This window comes from Aphelocoma coerulescens, chromosome 1 (assembly GCF_041296385.1).
Source record: "Aphelocoma coerulescens isolate FSJ_1873_10779 chromosome 1, UR_Acoe_1.0, whole genome shotgun sequence".
Taxonomy (NCBI): Eukaryota; Metazoa; Chordata; class Aves; order Passeriformes; family Corvidae; genus Aphelocoma; species Aphelocoma coerulescens.
The window spans coordinates 64,457,019-64,469,934 of NC_091013.1; the positions used below are offsets into that span (position 1 = coordinate 64,457,019).

At 36.2% G+C, this 12,916-nt stretch overlaps 1 protein-coding gene across 6 annotated transcripts in view; it reads right to left on the minus strand.

Moving 5' to 3' along the window:
• Nucleotides 1-12,916, minus strand: part of ZC3H13 (zinc finger CCCH-type containing 13) — a 46,178-nt gene that overhangs the window by 32,491 nt on the left and 771 nt on the right. The window contains exons 2-4 of one of the 6 annotated variants that reach the window (XM_069010361.1): nt 7,483-7,605; nt 6,937-7,046; nt 1,333-1,444 (exon numbers count right to left, since the gene is read on the minus strand). The exons of 1 other annotated variant lie outside the window; for it this stretch is intronic. In XM_069010361.1, coding sequence (XP_068866462.1) covers nt 1,333-1,444; nt 6,937-7,046; nt 7,483-7,599 — 339 coding nt within the window. In that variant the 5' untranslated portion in view covers nt 7,600-7,605. Of the gene's footprint in view, nt 1-1,332; nt 1,445-6,936; nt 7,047-7,482; nt 8,462-12,916 lie in introns of those variants that run through there. 4 more of the 6 variants (XM_069010369.1, XM_069010379.1, XM_069010389.1 and 1 more) reach the window with 4 other exon arrangements.

Consider the following 12,916-nt stretch of genomic DNA (forward strand, 5'->3'; position numbering starts at 1 on the left):
ACTAAAACAAAGTGCAGCTGTTTCCTCAACCTTCCATTTTATGAGGTTGAAGCAGAGCATTTTTTCCTCTGCCGTGTGCTTAATCTATAAATAATGCTTTGATACTTTAACAGACCCACTAATTCTCCAATTCCTTTAGATTCTTGCTTCCAGTTTGCTTTCACTTGGGTTTTAGTTGTTTAAGAGTATTTTATTACCACATTATTAGAACACTATAAAAAGCAAGAAGGTTAACTAACCAAAAGTAAGAATTACATCAAAATCAGAGTTGCACCAGGACAGAAGTTACAGCAAATTTTAATGACGGTTGGAAAAAAAAAAAAATTTCCCACCAACCATGTACTCAATAACTGAACAGTTTATTCAAACTAATAGAAAATAAAAGAAACACATTTCATTAAAAAGATTGAGAGTTTACACAAATTAACAGCAACTGAAAACATGATTGGAAGGTAAGCCATTCTGTTAAATTTAATGATAGCAGCTGCTGCTGATTTATTTACAGCTGACATAAATTCATTTTACACAGCAAGTAGGAACAGACCAAGAGGAAATGATAGAATATTGTTAATACCTGCAGAAGCAAAACTGATTTTTTACAAATAAAATTTTTAAAAAATTATTCATATGAAGATGGTCTTAAACATGATGCAGGAACACAATGGTGCTATTGCTACACAAGTACAGGGTCACACTACAAACTCTATCCTTATTTGTTTGCAACATCAGGAATGGATAACACAATTAAAAAATAATTAAATTTTTGTATTTGAGGGCCACAGGGTTGCAGAAAGATGTTTACAAAATGAAAACAATAATGAATTTTTTGCAAAATCCATTAAGTGAGCAGTTGAAGTTCCTGATGAGTATGTGAGGAGGAAGGCAAAATGAACCAGCACAATAGTAACTGCATGGTTTCCTCAAAAGCAAATTTGGGATGAACAACTTAAGTCGAGATGCATGTATACAATGGATATGAATAAGTGTTGGTGAAAAAATAGTGGACGACTGAAACAATGGTTAATACACTTTCTTGGTAATAATCAATGAGTCTGCACTGTTATTAAATACCTGTTTATCAGTATTTATAACACATTTTAAATCTGTGGGATTTATAAAATCTTTGGGAACCAAAAGACCAGAAAGCACTATAAAATTGCAAAACAGTACAATTGTTAAGACACTTCATAACAAAAAATGTGATCTGCTATGTACAAGATGACCAGGTCCTTAAAACATTTTCAATATTACAAGTCACAACAATAAGGTTTCTAGGACACAGTGCCCAATTGCTACTGAGGGATTCTGGAGTTCTGCAAACTCCACTCTTACCCTAACAGGAGAGGATGATTCCTCTGTACTTCGTTTCTGTGGCTCTGCCTCAACATCTTGACGTTTGTTCTTCATTCTTTCCCGAAGATCTCCAGTGGGTCTTTCTGGTGACCTGTATAATACAGAAACATAATATAACCAGTTCTATGGGACTATTTTTAAAGGAATATGATCTGTCTTTTAATTATTATTTTATTAGTATATCCAGAAAGATCTAAACCTCCCACCCAGAGGCAAAGTGGATGAGTAAGAAAACATTCCATTCTAAAGGGCTTAAGCATTCTAAAAACCCCAACTCTTTCACAAAGTCAAGGAAGACTGGACTCCTAAGATGAAAAATTACTTGTATATATATATATATATGGCATGACTCAGTTACTACTCTAGATCAGCGTCAGGTGATCCTATCCAGAATAAATAATCTTTTTCTGACCATCATGCAAATGTGTTTCACAACTGCTCCTACTAAGTATTTCAAGATTTAGCCTTCTCCATAATCTAAGCTGCAACAATTTTTATAGATATTATGTGTCTCTCTATTACATATATATGTATTTAAAACCACAATTAATGCAGAATCAAACTACTATAGACTAGCCATGACAGTCACAGAGAAGCACAACTCTGCATGCAGATGAAGTCTGCAAGCGGAGATAACAGAACCTAAGCACCATCCTCCCGTAGTCTAGGTGAAGCTGCCACACAGGAAAACACTGTTGCAAGACCATCAACCAGAATTTAACTCTTGGAGGCCTCTCTCATTTTCCATCTTGCAGTAATGTAATTATTTCATTATTTAATTACAAAGTACTGGATGAACTCTACTAGTCATGCACCTTTATGATACATTTTCTGTAAAAGATATTACTGTGATGTGGAATGGGAAGAGGAACATCCTACACTACTATAATTTTGTCACCTCTTAGTATGGATTCATGAGTTCATTTACCCCTTATGGGTTAAAAGAGAACAACCATTGCACTGGAGAGGCACTGGCACAGGTTGTCCTGGGAGGCTGTGGATGCCCCATCCCTGGCAGTGCTCAAGGCCAGACTGGTCGGGGCCCTGAGCAACCTGGTCGGTCTAATGGAAGGTGTCCTGCCCATGGCAGGGGGGGCTGGAACTGGATGATCCTTAAGGTCCCTTCCAACCCAAACTATTCCATGATTCTATGATTCAAACAAATTCCCAAGCTAAGGGAATGCAGAAGCTGTTTCAGATGATCTTTCAGTTCAAGAAAACAAATTTTCTCTTCATATACATTTGGCTTGATACTGGGTTTAGTACTTCTGTGATGGCTGTTAGCTGTAATTATAGATTCTTTTGTGAAATGGTTGTATAGAAGTACTACATCTGTGCCTATCAATTTACACTAAAGAATCATAAAGAGATATTAATGCTGTCTTATTTGATTAGGAAAGTTATATGTAATACATGAGTAATGAAATTTGCATTTCTTTTGTTTTTCAGACTGAATCAGTTTCCATTGAGAAAGTAATTTCTCCCACTCTTCCTGTCACATAATACATAAAGGGTAAACTGTCTTTCACAGTCAATGCATACAAAAATTTAAATTAATACCATTTCATTTTCAATCTGCACATATTTGAAAAAGTAATTTTTTCCATTTCCTCCTCTGCACTGTTTCCTACATTTAATTCTTTAAACTGCATCATAAGGTTAAATGTATGAGGACCTACAGAGAAAAAGACCAGTGACTGCTTTCATTTTTAAATGCATTTAATTGTCCATGAAATTGTAAGTACAGGTCAATCTAGATCAGAGGAAATGTACAGAAGAGTAGAGATCTTTTTTTATCATTAAGGATCAAATAATATCCAGCATACAAATATAAACAAGTTACCTTCTTTGCATGCAAGACTATATGATCTTGAAAGTGTCTGGGTTTACGTAAAGGTTATGATTCAAAGTATTTTTCCCCTCCCCCATATTAAAAACGTAAATCTTTCCGTTACCAAAGCGCTCTGAAGCATTCCAGCCATCAGCTACCTCAACAAATAAACTGTCTTTCAGCATTAAAGTGCAATTCAACACCTTAATTTTTAATAATATTTAAGCTACGATACAAAGGATTTGGATTAGTGAAACTGAAAATTAAGTTGAGGCAGAAAGATTATCAATAATGTACTTGTAATACTGTTCCTCAAGAGGAACACTTTCAGGAAAAACTTCCATTAGCTGAAAGTAAAAGCAAGAGAACTTGCACTGAATGCAGCTCGTTTACCTTATAGAGTGACATCTGATATTTTAATACTTCTTTTTTTTTTTTTTTTTAATTATAGGCTGGAGTAAAAAAAAAAAAGAACTATCCAAACCATTGCACCCTCAATGAATAAATTTTTTCTTCCCTCCCATGCTGAAAAAAGGTATTTTGCTAAAGCATTATTCAAATCTACTTAAACATTATAAAAATTATGAAAAACCATACAGAAATTAAAAAGGTACACATTCAGGGCTGGGGCTGGTCGGTCAGTTTTTTGTTTGTTTTTGCTGATACTGAGTCAGTTTTTTTCAGCTTTAGGAGAACACCAAAACAAAGACATGGTAATCACCCTATCTCTCTTCCCCCAAAGACATCATAACCCTCCAAAAACTCTAATAAAATAAGACTGAAAATTAGTAGAATTTTAAGAAATAATTACTCAGGAAGGTGTGACTGTTTTCAGATGCTTTGGCTAAATGCACAGAAAAACAAGCTGGTCTATTAGCTGATTTTTTTTATGTGTACCATAGATTTTTTTCTACATAACTTTCACCCAGCCCACTCCAAAAGGGATCTTTGGTTATTCCAGGTAATACTCACTGCTGAACTTCAACAGATCAAGACAATTTACCTCTGCAATTTAAGATGATGTGGCTAGACTGCAACTGCTAGCACCTCTCAAACAAAAGGCATTAGGCAATTCCTTTTTAATATTTTGAGCTGGGCCCATCTTTTAAATAAGGCCTAAAATGCAGAATTTCTTCATTTCAAATTTTAAGCAGTGAAGTTAAGTGATTTTAAACAGCATTACTTCCTGCAACAGTTCCATTCCCCATGTTCAACAGCACTGAGGAAATGCACATTCATAACAGTGCCTCCATTTGCTCCTGTACTTCTTACAGTGTCAGGAACAAGTATCCAGCAACAGGCACACCTTGCAACACACCTACCTGAGGATATCTCTGTGTACCTGTGTGAGAGCATACGTGTGCACAGAGGCAGATGATCATTATCGGTGTATCATGTACATACTGTAATTGCTCAAGAAACATTGTCCTGTTTTCCATACTACAGTATTTGAAACTTTCAAAATCCATACATTATTTCCTAATATGACTGCTGGCTTGGTTTGGTTTTTAAATGCAGTGTGATGATCCCAAATAAAGAGTATCAGTAAGACTAAGAAAAATATCCTACAATGGCATAGATCCTGACCAGAGCATGAAGGAGCCAGCCAGGAAACTGCCAAGCAACTAACCAACAATCTACAAGTGCAGAAAGAGCAAAATTGCTCATGGGATAGCATGTTTACACACAGCTCTTAGTTAGTAAGGAGCTTCTCCTTACTCCTGATGTCTGGAAGACTGGCAGGTCTAATACTGAATTCTTAATACTATCATCAGGTAAACTTTATGTAAAAAACATGCAAGGTTTTATTTTTATAGCAAGATTAAAATTCATGCTGTGAGAAGCAGCATTGATGATAAAATGGAACAATCTTTTTTGCACTTTAGAGTCAAGTTTTCCTACTGTCTGGTGATGTTTTGAACTATAGGAGACATTATGGTCAGATAAAACCATTAACAATGGGATTTACTGCAGACAGGTAGGGAACTGGAGGCAGAAGGTACAAAGACAGGCAGCAAGACATGCTTTGTCCTACCCAACTTGCAAAGCAGACAAGACTTCCCTGGCAGGCTTGCCTGAACACATGCAGACACGCTGCCACTTTGCTATCCCAGATACCTGAACAAGAGTATTGCTTTAACCGAACTGATGCGGAAGCAGCATTAGTTTGGCTTGCATGAAGCCAATAAAATTGCATTTGAAGTGCCTGGATAACATTTGTGAAAATCTCTGTAACGTTAAATAGCATGAAAATGCCAACATCTCATTATGTACATATTATGTACCAGCTTTTTCTATGCCTGGCCAAAAGCTATTAGTAGAAATTTTTGAAGACAGGCACAGTTCTGTCATTTGTCTGTTTTGGGGGGTGTGTGGGGGTGGTGGGCTTCTTCCCTCCCTTTTTAGTTTCAAAACCACCTCTATTAAATGCTGAATGTGCCAAGTAAATAAGGAGGAAGATTTGTCCTTTGACTTTTCTACATAGTCCTAATAAAAAAGCTAGCAATAAGAAGAAGGAAATCAACATTTTTTCTTAAATGTCAGTGGTGGCAATGAAGCAGAAACACAGTTTTAATCATTAAAAGAAATGTCACTTTTCTTCAAATGACCAAGCAGAACTATGCACTGAGTGTTCCAAACACTGGAAGCAAGGAGAAAGTGACATTATAACAATTTTAAAATTTAATCTCTACCACTAAATCACTTATTTTATTCATTTGGAACACTGAGTGCAGAACAGAGTAAAATCTTTCCTACACCAAAAGAAACATTAAACTCAGTGATGTACTTTGTATCCCAGCTGCTACCACCTTAGAAGCAATGGAAGACCAAACAAGCAAAGTCAAGATCTTTCTAAGAGCATGCCACAGGAATAGGAAAAAGAACCAGACACAGAACCCTAACCTCATGCCAACCTTCCTGTTGTTGCTTTACCCTTTCATGCTTCAGTGTGCCCATCCATAAAGGTAATACTGGCATTATGAAGGACAGCTGTTTGTAAACTGTGAAGCCTTCACAGAAAGAGGTACTATGCTAAAACAATAACATCTTTCTTGTCTTTTACTGCAGAAATATTACAAGCTTACTGCCATACTTGGTTTCAGTTAAGTTAGGTGTTATGCCACACAAAGGACAGTTGAAAAAAAATATTTAATTTTAGTAACATATGAAAAGACATATAATAAAAAATATTCTCTTTTGAAAAATAAGGTAACTTTTTGGATCTCCCCCTACAATACAGGATACTTTTCTATATCCGGTAGATAAAGTCACAAAGCTATGCTTCGAAGAGAAGCGTTTTCTCACAACAGGAGAGAAAGGATAGACATTCATCACACAACATAGCAAAGGCAGAAGGGCTGTGTGAGTGTGAGCACTGCTGTAAGTAATTGCAAACCAGCATTTTAGTACAGGACAGAAAAGTATACCAGAAAGCTGCAGTGATACTACACCAAAACAAAAAAGTATTAAGGTACTTGAACTTCCCACTTCAAGTAATATAAGTAGTTAATCTGCATCCAGTGGAGTCCATTCATTTTTTTTAAAGCTGTATACACACAAAAATCCTGCACATTGCCAAAATAATTGTTTTAAGCAGCTTCATAAGGCAATTGGTTATTGATGTAACATACAATTAGGCACACCACAGCATTTCACTTAAAAAAAACCCAAAAAAACAACAACAAAAGACAGAGTTGCAAAAGCTATTTTCCTACAGCATGTGAAGAATTCAAAGTGAGTTCTTGATTTACCTTCTATAACTGCTGCTATAGCCTTTACCTCGTGGTGAAGGGCCATGTACGAATCTACATGTGTTCCCATAGAGGCAGTTGCCAGTCTTCAGCCAGTTACGGCACTGTGTCTAAGAGACAGACATTACTGGGTGAATTTCACACTCCTTTCTGGAAATACCATTGGTGTGAGTGTGGCAGAACAAACAAATGACTCCACATTAAGTCCCATTTATCTGTAATTTCTGTCCACCAGTAATATAATTGATTAAAAAAAAAAATCAACAATGAGCATCAGGTCTGGCAGAGAAAAATTTAGGTTGGTGGAAATATTATTAATATGCACAGTACTACTGCTCTATCCAGAAGCTGGCGAAACACACGGTATTTGAAAATTCTAGTATTAGCATGTTGAACATCCATGCGTTAAGGAGCTCTTTTCACCTTTACTTAACATCAGTAACATCTGAGCATTTGGTGCTTGTGAGCTACTCTTTCCCACCACATAAATCCTGGAAAAGAAGATGCTGGGGTGGGGAGGAAAAGAAGAATGCTTTTACAACTCACCTCTGCAGTACTTCCAGTGCTGGGTCCAAGCCTTTCAAACACACTGGGTCTTCGGGATGTGCTATCGGATATGGTCTTGGTATTTTCCACTGTGACCTTCCTTCTAATTTTTGACATTTTGTACTACTTCAACCAAAAAAAAAAGCAAAACTGTAAAATCCTTCAGTTTGGGGCTATTGACACTGAACTCACATGAATAAAATAGTATGATATACATTGCAAGAGTTGCTGCAGAGGTGATGAAGAAAGAAAAAGAAGTCATAAATGAGTGAAATGTATCTAATAACAAAGAATTCTTCTGACTTGAACTAGTCAGCTGAACACCAGTAATGATAATTTTTCATTTTATTTCATGACCTGCTTTGGATTCTTCAGCTTCCCCTTGGGAAAGATCATACGACATGTTATTCATTTAGGCAGTAAACACCACACAGGACAGATGCTTTCTTTGATCATGTATTTTTGGTGCATGAACTCAAGTGACTTAAAGTGAATAGAACCTTTACTGTTATTTCACCAACCTCTCAGAAACCAGTTCCAACCACTAAAAATGGCTCCCGTTTTTGAAACAAATTTCAAAAAATGAGAGCTTCATTTTTTCCCCTTTGTTGTGTATGACAACCTACTGAAAACCATCTTGCTATCACCCACAGTCTGTGTTTGTTATCAGTCTTATTCCTACAACTATTTGGACTCACATGAGTTTAAGAAAAAAAAACCCAAAATCCATAACTGATACACAAAGCTGCTCAAGAAGTAGCTCCGTTTCGTTAAGAGAAACATTTTAAAGGAAGTACAGTATAACTTTGATAAACAAGAAGCCATAATTTATCTTACCTGAGAAAGGAAGGAGTTACAGAAAAAAGCCAAACATATTTAAATGAAAAAAAAAGGAATACATACTTAGCACTAGAGACAGATTGTACAAAAAGGGCAAAACAGGCCTCAAAAACTACTTTCCATTCTTTACATGCTACTCGATCTACACAGAAATAAGATCAATTTGGGAACATCTGCCAGGTGCTCAATAATTTATATACAGCTCAAAAAAACACCTCTTTGTTGTACTGCAATGTGCCATCACCCTCATTAATTAGTAGATCACGTTAGCCAGACACTAATTTCCTCCCCCTCTATTGGTGTCTCTTCTGCTCCTAAGCACGTGCCACCTCATTTAGAACACACACACACACACACACACTTAAATTATTATCTCATACACAAACAGGTTACAAATGACAGAGTTCATCCATAAAGCCAGAAGAATACACATTTAAACATCCACCAGAGAGGATTAATACACATTTTCATCATCTGATCAGCAATATGCTCCCACAGTATCCATATTGTAAGGTTACATTTCACAGAAACAAAATATTATAATGTATAAACGTGGACACTTCATTATCTGAACCCTACAGTTATTTCCACGACAAGACTTCCCTAGGAGTCTGAGACCTGTTCATTTTCTACAAACAAAATGCCGTGCTGAAGCTCTTGTGAAGCACTTTAGCTCCTTTATAAACAATGGAAGAAAGAAAGCTTACACTGTGTATTTGAGATTTCTCAGTAGAGCTCTGCTCTACTAACTTCTTCTCCAAGCCTCTGATTATCTGAAGAATTTTATCTCATAAATAAGGTTCAGATAATCAAGACGTTAACCAAGATGTTCAGGGAGGGCAGAAGTTAACCATATGGTGTATACCAAACATTAAAAACAATGGTTAACGTCAATTAGTGGAAGCGGACAGTTAAACAGTAGAATTTCCAGTAGTATAAAATTATTTGGGTTAGTAAAAACTGTGGAGAATAGCGATTTCCAGAAAGATCTGAGTTAGAAAATTGAGTAATACAACAGCAGATGAAATGCAAAGAAATATAATGCAATGCACACAAGGAGAAATGATTTTGTCTAAATATTTGATGAGATCAAATTAGTCCAGTCTTCTGAGAAAAATAATTAGGAGTCATTGTGGACAGCTCAATGTGCAGCAATAGTTAAAAAGTCTGACAGGATAAACCATTAAAGTTAGAAAGCAAAACAATACCATATCTCACCTAGCTGAGCATACTTCTATTTCAGGATTCTCACAGAATTTCAGAAAAATACTACTAAATTTCTACAGTTTCACGCAGCCACACCCTTTTAATAGAGGATATAAAAATCAACTGACACATGCAAAACTGTTTTTAGTAAGACAATCATATAACAAATGACTAATCTGGATTAAATATTTACAGTTAAAAGAGCCGTATCTGAAATAAAAAGGGTTAGATAAATGACACTGGCAATGGCAGAGGGAGAGGGTTCAACACATGAAGGACAGATGAGTCTATCTAATACTCAAGTACAGTACACACTGACATCGTAGCAGCATACAGAAAAATTACATTAATTTTGCCTCAATTCCAATGTACTTTTATTTTCTAAGAAACAGAGGCAAAATATTCATTTTAAATGTTAATTTTTACCTAGTGTATAGTACCTTTTTGTAATTAACTTGTATAGGAAGTTACGATCATGACTACGCTTAAGCATAGTTATAAACATAGAGAAGATGAAGGGGGAAACATCATCCTAACTGAATAGATAATTTAATTCCAACTGCCTTTTTCCCTGTATTTTGTCATAAGGAAATTAAGAAGAATTCTTAAGAATAACTCTGAATCTTCTAATCTTGAAAAACCCCCTATTTAAAAAAAAAAAACACAGAAAAAAACAACAAAACAAAACCAAAACAATACTTCAACCAAGAAACAAAAACCTGCACTATTTCAGGTAGCAATCTGTCAATTCTATCTTCACAGTCTGGCCCATACCTACCAGTTTGCAATTAACAACAGATCCTTTATTACCAGAAGAGATATTTAATGATTGATTACTCTAAGGAAACAAACCCAGCATGCTGTGAGTGCACAGCATATTACTTTCTGTATGCACAGATTATCACACGAGGGCCCCACTCATACAACGAGAACTGCAAGACATTCCACTGCTAAGTGAATGTAGGTGTTACCAAAGGCTGCAGGATTAGAGCCCAGACACATTATTCTGAGGTAAACAGGAATTTCACTTTGTCAAACATGGCATTTGAGAGACTGTATTTGAAAATGCAGTTAGTCCCATTTTCATTCTTCGAGGACCAAGTGAGTTGGAAAAATAAAGAAACTACTTAAACAGGATTGAAAATCTCAGATGTATAATGACAGGTTTTTGCGTTTCTGAGAAGGTTCCTTGCTCACAAACAAGCACTGTGAGGTGAAAAAATTATGTGTTTAATTCCCAAATTTCTCAGACTGCACATTAATGGACAACCAAGAACAATTTAAATAGAACATCCCATAAAGATTCCCCTTCCCACATATTTTCACCTTCCACTGTTTTACCACTGAAGATCACAGTCCTGCTATCAATCCCACCCTGATGGCCAGTGCAGTGACTTTCCATCAGATGTCTGTGCCTCTGAATTGCCATCTCCTTATCAAATATTAATGTGGGATTAGACAGCAGTGAGTCCCAGTGTGGACCGAGCCTTGATCACTCACTACATTTCAAATAATTACTACCAGGATTAAGAAAAAAAAAAATTAAAATTTTTCTAAGTAGAAGCATTTCTCTATTTCAGGTACATGACATTGCATTGCTGACTCTACCTAGGGGCACTGAACTTTCTGCTACTTCTGAAACAGAATGAAATTCCTGAAACTAAGCAAAATTAACTTTATCCTCCTAAAATAAATTCTATACCTAAAATTTTAACTGTAAATTATCACTTTTCCATGTGTAAGACCCATGACAACCTTTACAATAAATTAGAAATATTATAACACTAGTACAACTCATTCACAGATGCATTTATGTTATTCTTTAACTGGAGTAACTTTCCCAGGGTGAGAGACAATCTGTTAATGACGTTAATTACACTACCATCTGAAGGAGAACATACCACAGAGTGTTATTTACATGAATCATCTAGAATGTGGACAAACTTGAGAGAAGTAAGTGCACCTAGTGGGCACTAACCAATGAACTGAAGTCAATGAGGCATGATATGATTGACACAGCATTCACTGAAATTCTGTATTTTTTATTACCAGTACTCCTATATTTTGGTGTCAAGCATGCTTAACATTTTTCTTCAAAATTAGTATGGTATTACATAAGTCATAATCAAGAAATATCTGAAACACCTGGTTTTCTGTTAGAAAAACCTAATCCAGCCCCCTGAAAAAATGAATCCTGAAGGATTCTACAGGAAAACTAGGAACTGAGATGTAACAGAACAAAGGCAAAGTTCAAAACCAAAAAACATTTAAGGAGATAAAAATCTCTTTAAGAAGTCCAAGACATCACTCATAAGCATGTCACTGTCTGCGCATGCACACCACACACAAGCTAAGCATTGCATCACTTCAGAAAATCCTACCTGTGAAGGAATAAATAATATGCCATTTCAAATAACAAGTGAAATTACTTTGAAGTCCTACAGAAGTTCAGATACAAACTCATTATAATACTCTTTGATAAACTAAGTATGTGTTGAAAACTAACTAACAGCTTTGAGAATGGTTCCCTGCACTTTTTAAAATGAAGAGCTTTTACCTGAAAATATTTTGGGTCCTATTTCAATGTTAACACTTCCATGTCACATCACTAATAAAATAGTGATATTTGAAGGAGTTCCATGGGTTTACTACCTAAAAATATTACTAAAAATGGTAAAATACATTCACAATGAACCGTGAAAAAAAGCAATCAAATACTCACACAAAGAAGCCTGTTTGACACAAAACTAGAAATTAATCCAAATTTACTTTTACAACTCCTTGTTGGCAACCCATCACCATACTAACTTGAACCTATCCCCCTAATTTAACATATGACATTTCTCCATTAGTAGCAATAAGCAACTGCTAATTATGTTTGCACAAGTATAAAATCATGGTTGGCTTTCTACAGGTGAATAAAAACATCAGGCCCCAGTACCACATCAGGAAGTACAGAGTATTCCATGCCTTGTCTAACAAAGTCTTCATGCTCAAAGAAGATGTTTCCCCAGACTAAGGGACAGTCTGTGCAGACTGGCGTAGACGGGTCCAAGTTCACTCTGCCTTAGTATCCAGCTTGTTGGATACACATTGCCTCCAGCCTGTGAGCTGGATCAGCACATTAGCGTGCTGTCATTCTCAGCAAACATGCTGAGAAACAAGGTGTATTATCTCGGGCACAGCCGTATAAAGCTACACTTCTTTAGTTTTCAGGTACATTGGCTGAGTCTGTCCACTCCCGTCTGCACAGAGGAACCGTGAGTGTTTCATCACCGGCCCAAGATCCCTCAAAGCCCTGGTTGCTAACCCACTAAGAACCAAACACCTGATCTTCAAACAGTCTTGCAGAAGGTTGACAAGAAATCAACGGTGCAGTGAGAATCCA